We start from the raw sequence: 8,026 nt of genomic DNA on the forward strand, positions 1-8,026 counted from the left end.
TATTCCCTTAACTGGATTGGTGGGATTTTGAAATGAGGGAGTGGTTGTATGGGAGGAAGAAAGCCATCTTCCTCATGGTGAACTCTTCTCCCATGGCCAATTGGCAAGATCTTTTGACCTGCTGCTCATGGTCCAAGCCTCTCCTAACTGTTCAATTATTCTTAAGGCAAGGTATTTCTATGGTCTCTGCTTCTTCACAATTGCTTTCTCTACCCCTGGCACTCCTAACTTTATGTTCCTAATATATTTGGTACTCTTTAACTAAGGGACATGATTTCTGCTAGCTGTATTACTAACTTAGCTTCTTACCTCATTTGAAAATCTTAACTAAAACATGCAATCTTCTACTTTCCCAATTCTATTCCCAGCTGGCTCCTCAACTCATCTGCATTTTCAGTTATCCTAATTACATTTTCAGCTAACCCCTTGACTCACCTCAGGCACATCCTCGACTGCCTCTCTCCCAGCAGCTCAGAGCTGCATTGCACAGCCCTTGCTTTGTGCCAGAGAGCACAAAGCAGGTTGGCCTGCTGGGCCTGAATATTTCTGCCAAACACTCTGCATCTCACACCTTTGCTCTGGCTCAGTGCAGAACTGCAGGATTGCAGGTGCTTCCTCCCAGAGCTGTGTGAGGCGCTGGCTCCTGCAGATGGGCCCTGCCAAGCTGTCCCTGCCTCACGCTGGCCTCGCTTCCCTGGCACAAGTGCCGGGCCTGAAGGAGCTGCCCTGTGCTCCAGCCTGCCGAGCAGCCCGGCTCCCTGCCCCGGTGCCCAGAGTGCTGCACACACTGCTGGCCTTTGCAGGAGTTGCAGGGCAGCCGGCAGAAGAGGAGGAATCCTCAGGCAGCCCAGCGGCCCGCAGCTGACCTTGGCCTTTCTCTGCTCCTGGACACATTCCAGACGGCCATGGCCTCCAGGCCGGGCTGTGCCCAGCACAGCTGCGCTTCCCCTCGGCAGCAGCCAGCTGCCACCTGGGCTCTGAGAGCGGAGGATTCGCCCGCTCCCAGGAAGAGGCACCCAGGGCCCGGCTGCTGCCTCTTGCAGCTCCAAGAGCCTCTTTCCAGCCTGCCTCTGCCGGGGCTCAGGCTGCTCCGGCCTCTGCCGGGGCTCTGCTGGGGCTCCAGCCCGGGCAAGGCCGGGCCCGCTCTCACCTCACAGGTGCTGACAGCTCTGCACCACAGGAGACCTTCCCGACCAACCTCTCTGATCTTTCTGCTTTCTCACTTGAGCAAGGCTCTCCTCCAGCCAAAGAGATAATTGCATTTAGGGATACAAATCCAAGTGGCAGGAACCCCAATGCTCTCCAGTCACAGCTGAAGGCCTGCATCTGCACAAGATGTTTGGGCTGCCTCATTCTTCCTTTGGTTTTGCCTTCAAATGCCATTGTCCTTTCTGCCTCAACTAGAAATACCACAGCTGTACCACCAGCCAGTGGGTCATATTCCAAAGGCAGTGTGGTCTGGAGAGGATGAATGAAGAAGAGCCCTCCTCACTTATGAAACCATACAAAAGAAGCCATATGTGTGACTTAGCACCAATAAAAAACAACTGATAATTCAGAAGGAAATGTTGAATTTTCTGAAGGGGTCAGAAGGAGGAGAATCTTCCAAATGAGTTAATGTTTCAGAAATTTTAATTAATTACAACCCTAATCTATAATCCTATGCTACAAATCTCTTCAACAACCCTACTCTACAATCCTACTCTAAATTGGTAACAGAGATAACATCTTGACTTGATTGTTACGTTCTCATCTCCTAGGGTTAGGGTTAGGGTTTGGCTTAGGCTTAGGCTTAGGTTTAGGCTTAGGCTTAGGGTTGGGGTTAGGGTAAGGGCTAGGGATAGGGTAAGGATTAGGGATAGGGATAGGGTTAGGGTTTGGGTTTGAGTTAGCATTTAAGATTAGGGTTAGGGTTTAGGGTTAGGGTTTAGGGTTAGGGCTATTCTTCTTCTTCACTGAATTGATGAGTTGTGCCAGGATGAATGCTGGCTTGGCTGAAGTTACAAATGGATGCTGTCCACCGGAAAAAAAAAATACAATAAAGAACAGTGAACCACTACTTTCCAAGTTCAGTGCTTCAGAGACTCAATCAGGATACATCAAGTTCCTAGCAAGACCCAGAAAGAGGAGCAATGGGACCATCTGCTCCCCAGTCATCCCCAATGAGCAAGACCTTGCCATCACGGGCAAATGTGGCCCAGAATCCCACTTATCTGTTTATTGTGATGTCTTCATCACGCTGGGATTTTTGCCCTGCCAATGCTCTAGAAATGGTGCTTTCTGTCCCTGGGTTTTCTTCCTTTCAGGAAACTCCAATGGCTCACATAGGTCCCTGCCTTTCAAAGACAGGCACTGTGCTAATTCCCACAGGGACAGAAAGCAGTGTCTACCTATCCATGCCCATGTCCTCATGTGCTGGATGGCACCTTCCTTCCCAGCAGGGCCAGCCCAGTGGCACTGGGTCCTGCAGTTCCTCTCTGCCACACAACCTGGCAGTAACCCTGGCACAGTTCCCATCTGCTTGAGCGTGCCAGGCAGCAGATGGGGCTGAGACAAGTCCCTCCCAGCTGTCCCTGTTTGCGTGGCAGAAATCTGAGGGTGGGCTGGGGGGCACAAACCAGGGCCCCTCAGTGGCTCACAGTGAGCCACCCACAGCCCCTCCTGCCCACAGTCAAATCTCTGACTGCTCAGCTGGGACTGGCTTCCTTGGGTTCCTCCACCACCATTTCATGTCTCTGTACCCTGCATTGCTCTACTTCAATTCTTTTGCCATTAGATAAAACTGAACACCCCACCAAATCACAAAAGAGGGCAACAGAAACACTCAGAGGAGACTTTATTGCCACTTTCCAAGACTTCAGAGTGGCTTTGAAGAAAGTGGAAGATATCTTTTATAACAGGGCCAGTTACAATAGGATATGGACAAATATTTTTAAACACAAAGGGCATCTAATCAGAGTAGGTCTAAGGAAGAACTTGTTTACTCGGAGCATGGTGCCAGCCTGGCACAGCTTGCCCCAAGAGCTTGTAGGTGCCCCATCCCTGCAACCATTCTGGCTCCGGTGGCAAAGGGCTCTGAGCAACCTGATCTCTTTAAAGATGTCCCTGCTCATTGCAGGACACTTGCACCAGAGGACATTTACAGGACCCTGCCAGCCCAGCCCAGTCCAGGATTCCTCACTATTTTCATTTGAAGAGCACCAAGAGTGGAGGTGAGGAGGAAGAGGGCTCATCTGATGCCTTGGACTTGAGTGGAGGAGGAGCCCATCCCTCAGAGCCTGTTTCACCTGCACCCCCTTCACATTTTAACTGCAGGAGCTCCTTGGCAGACCAGCACCGCTCCTCATCTCTCTGCAGGCAGCAGCTCAGGAAGTCACGCAGCAAAGCTGAGAGGAGCTTGGGCTGCTGCAGCTTTGGGGTCCCCACTGTGGCTATCAGGTGTTGAGCCTGGGAAAAAAACCCACGAGGCTCCACCCACTGCTTTCACATCTCTAAGTGCTCTCCCAGATCCCTTTGTTTAACCTCTGCTCTGCAGTGGCAGTTTCTGCCCTGGCAGACACCCAGAGATGACTTTACCAACAAAAACGCCAAACCCCAATGCAGCCACAGCTTTTCCACCATCCCACAGATCTTGCCTCGGCAGCTGATTTCATTGACTGACCTAGTTAGTGGGAACTACATCACCACAAGCACATTTGCTTCTCTGAGGATTCACACCAGCTTGAGAGGCTTTTTGGAAGAGAGACTTTGCTATACAAATTTCAAGGATTAGTACAGGAAAGGCATCTCTGCAGTGCTTGTTGGTCCTTTAAGCACAGCTGCCATAGAACAAAACTCATCAAGCTTTTTGTGCTGTTCTTGAAAACAATGGGAATTGGAAGGAAAGAAAGGAAATCCATCAGTTAATCCCCAGGTAAGGAAACAAACATTTACAATCTCATCTTCAACACAGACACATTAAGATGCCTGCACAAATGTATTGGGATGAAAATGACTGCTTGGACACACAGGAGACACCTGCAGCTCTGTCTCAGCAGTCTGAAAATTTCAGCTTCCCATTTTTCAAAAGAGAAATTTTCATGGTCAGAAGAAGGAGAGGTGCCATCCCTATGGTCAACCTCTGCTCATTTGGCTACTCAAGTCAATACATTAGTGGTAGACCCATTCCAGAAATTGTCAGAAAACAAACAGGAGGTTTTGGCAGGCTCTCCAATACACCAGGCTTCGGCTTGGTGACACAGAGAACATTCCTTGGGCTAGGAGAGAAACACGGTCACTAAATGCAGTGCAGCAGCACTGCACAAGAAGCAGAAGAGACTCTTTGGCCTTTACATTCTCATGCCCAGGTTTCAGGCATGTTTCCCAGTGAGAAGCAACTGCACAGTGGGTTAGGTTCCTCTCTAAAGACCACAGTTTTAGAAACTTTGTTGGGTTTGGGTTTCATTCCTTCATTTATGGAAAGATAACAGAAGTTCTAAGATGCTTGTTTCCTGTTACTTGGGCCATCTCCACAGACAAAAGAACTGGAACCCCTTATAACCCAAAGGAAGGTGTTGCCTAAGAATGAAGTTTGTTTGCATGTGATAAGGCTTGAGTTACTCACCGATGCAACCAAAACTAGAGCAGATGCTGATGTGTTGCAGGGATATTTGTAGGAGGGGACGTTGGTGGAAGTAGTTCCAGCAGATGGCAATGGGATTTTTTCCAACGGCACGCAGGACAGGGAACAGGTGAGAAAGACAGTGGGATCAGTGAGTATTTGCTCCTTACTGTGCCAGAACTTTCGCTCCAGTAAGGAGGTTCTTGTTCTATCATTTCAATCCCCACAATTCCAAAAGACCATATGTCCACTTTGGGGCCATATGGCTGACCTGTCACCACTTCAGGCGCCATCCACCAAGGAGTCCCAGTTAGTGAGCACCGTCTGCTCTGCTCAGGAGTGAGCTGAGTAGGGAGGCCAAAATCAGCTGAGGAGAAAGCAAAATACTGGTTTTATTTGAATTCTGTGCAATTAGGAAAGCAAGCAAAAGAATTTCCCAGTAGAAGTTTGAAAATGTGCTGTTGAATCTCCTGGCATTGGTGACTTAAAAAGTCCCCCCATTTTTTACACTGCCTCCAGCAGTGGCTTTTGTTCTTTGGAAACTTTAGACTTGTAACTCCTTCCCTCTGGAAGGGACACACAGAGCAATGCCACTCTTGACTGCTTGTGGTTCCTTATACCTCTGTGCATGTTGCAACTGTGCCCTCAGCTCGCAGCAGGGGTCCCTGCACTGCCACCAGCACCATTTTTGGGGAGCTGGCAGTCACTCCAAGCAGCTCCACACCCACATCCCTGGAACGCTGCACCTGATCAAGAATATACTGACCCAGCTTGACAGAACCATCAGTTCTGAGAAAAATGTTGCTGCTCTTCACATCTTGATGGATCACATCGTTTGAATGAAGAAAATCCAGTCCTTGCAGGCACTGAGAGAGAAAACAGAAAGTGGTGGGCAAAAATGAGTGATGTGATTTCATCACACAAGAAAGAAACAAACAATCTAAAAGAAAGATTCCCTCTCCGGGGGAATGGGGAATAATGGCAGAACAGTAATGGCCACTGAGAGGAAGAGCTCGCTGCTCCAACACCTGCAGAGCAGGACCTTTATGAGGAAAGGCACGCCAACTTTTGAAAGAGGAACAGCACCTGCTGTTGTAGGCTGTCCCTTGCAAACCAGCCAGGATGACTCCTGCTGCAGTGCATGTGGTCAGAAGCAAAGAGCATTTTGGCTGCACTCCTATCCTTTTTAGCTGAGGACTGACAGAAATGGGTCTCTCTTTTTTCTTTGCTGATCATTTCAAATCCTGCCACCAGCACCTTTGCTTTTACAGGCAAGGAATGCAGTGAAGACAGACTCCAGGCAAACATTTAGAGAGGCAAGGTGGAGAACAGAAAATACAAATACAAGAGGCAGAGCAAGAATTCAACAGCAGGAGATAAGTGTACTGGCACTGAGTACAGGGAGTGCAGGGGCACTGGCAGGCCTTTCCCTTGAGATGCTTTTACTTGCCCATAGCATACCAGCAACGCAGAAACAAAGCCTGGCCCAGGAAATCACTCCAGCTCTGAGCCCCTGTTTCCCAGACAATGCTGCCCAAGCCCTTGGAAACACAGATGGGATTGCTGACCTCCCGACTGATGGCTGCTGTCTCATCTTCAGACAGGCAGGTCTGGCTGATGACATCGCTCAGGATGCCTCCATCCATGTACTCCATAAGCAGCAAGAGTTCCTCGCTCAGAAGGTAGCTGAAAGAAGGAAACAAGGGCGTGGAGATGAACACGCATGGCTACGTTGAATTTTTGTTTCCAGGTTTCTTATTTCCAGATGCCTTTGTGACAAGGACAGAATCAAAGGAATAGATATTCCCTCTTGGCTGTGCATTGTTTGCAATCTGTGCAGTCTCAAAGAGAAAGACACAGCTGTGTAAAAGGAGATGTCTTAGATGGACAGCAAATGAAAAGTCCAGTTTAGAAACAGCTGAAATAAAAAACGTGTCAGGCATGGTGTTTCTGGAAATAAGCCCCTAGTCTTCCTGGCATGCATAGCAATGGCAAAGAGGGGCAACAATCCAAGGGAAATCCACTTTAGGATGGTTCATCAGCACTTAAGAAACTTTAAAAAGTCAATCCCAAATAAATGTGGAGGCAGTGAACTTCCAGGCTATTGAGTTAGGAAGTTACAGCAGATTCAGGTTTTGAATAATTTTGGAATAATTATCAAAGTAGGTGTGCCAGAGAAGACTCATGCAGACAAGATGCACTCTCTTCTCATCCATTGGAGATGAGTAGAGAAATATGAATAAATAAAAATTAACAGCTCTACCTTCTGCCACTGACCAAAGTGGGTTTTTAAACTCTCATGTTTGCTGTATGTAAATGCACATCCATGGGATAAGACCATGACCTCTCACCTGTCTAAATAACTCACAACATTGGGACTCCTATGCCTCTTCATGATCATTATTTCATTAAAGGTTAGCTCCTTCCTCCTCACTCCTTGAAGATTTATTTTTTTTATTGCCACCTAAAACGACATTGAAAATCAGTAACTTGAGAGGTTGGCGGCACGAGACTACAAGGCACGTGGAGCGAGTGATTTTTGCAATGACACAGCTGAGATGTGCAAAACTGCCTTGTGATTAGGCACTGCAGTAATTAGGAACTGACATTCCAACAGTCTATTTCTCTGCTCCCTTATTTCTCTGCTCCCTTGGGAGCCAGTTACAGGACACCTGGGGCCACTGTAATTTTGCCTTGTCCACTTGGTAACAGTGATGTCTCAACTATCACCCACAAACCTCTGACCACACTCTCTGCTGCTCTTTCTAGGATTCAGAAGAAGTAATCCATGCCTTAATACTCTGTGGATACATCTTGTGATATGGGCAGGGCTTAGGGCTTTCAGGAACGCCTTGCAGAACTCTCCCTATGTGCAGTTCCCAAGTGCAGCACTGCAGGTGGCTAAGGAACTACCAGTAACTTTCAGATGGATTTGCTGGCAGCCAGAAATGAGAATTCAGGACTCTGAAGCTGTAGCCCCAAAGAGCAGTGAGGTGCTCGAAGGCACCACCTTTGTTTTAGCAATGGAGAGCGAGTGAGCGCATCCTTCTCTGAAAAGAACCGCTGCCCTCCTTGCCTTACTTCTGGCAGCTCAGGAGGACAAAGTCCCAAATGTGTTTTGTGGGCTGGCACCAGTCTGTGCTTCTTGTGCCTTTTCAGCACAGCTCTGCCCAAAGCTCCAGCCACTGACCATGGCTGACCCCAGAGTCAGCGGCAGAAGACGGCACCGACCCCGCGCCTTGCCTGCCGCCGCTTTCAGAGCCAAGGGACACAGCAGTGTCGTTTCCTGCAGCTGAGCCACTGTTGCTAGGCAAGGAAGACGCGTCTGCAGCTTCCGGCTCAGCGGAGGAGGAATCCTCTCCAGCCCCCTTGGCCCCCCAGCCGCTTCCACCAGCCTCCCCGCCGCCTGAAGCCTAGACAGTCCCT

At 48.9% G+C, this 8,026-nt stretch overlaps 1 protein-coding gene across 1 annotated transcript; it reads right to left on the reverse strand.

Annotated features, from left to right (window-relative positions):
• Window positions 1-1,428: 1,428 nt before the first annotated feature.
• Window positions 1,429-7,207, reverse strand: LOC134413812 (serine/threonine-protein kinase PAK 1-like). Its single transcript, XM_063147858.1, has 6 exons — window positions 6,952-7,207; window positions 6,169-6,286; window positions 5,367-5,466; window positions 4,872-4,967; window positions 4,604-4,629; window positions 1,429-3,447 (listed from the first exon to the last, which is right to left on the reverse strand). Exons 1-6 carry the CDS (start codon window positions 6,999-7,001, stop codon window positions 3,187-3,189), a joined length of 651 nt encoding a protein of 216 aa, XP_063003928.1. The 5' UTR covers window positions 7,002-7,207; the 3' UTR covers window positions 1,429-3,186.
• Window positions 7,208-8,026: the final 819 nt, after the last annotated feature.

This window comes from Melospiza melodia, unplaced genomic scaffold (genome assembly GCF_035770615.1).
Source record: "Melospiza melodia melodia isolate bMelMel2 unplaced genomic scaffold, bMelMel2.pri scaffold_51, whole genome shotgun sequence".
NCBI lineage: Eukaryota > Metazoa > Chordata > Aves > Passeriformes > Passerellidae > Melospiza > Melospiza melodia.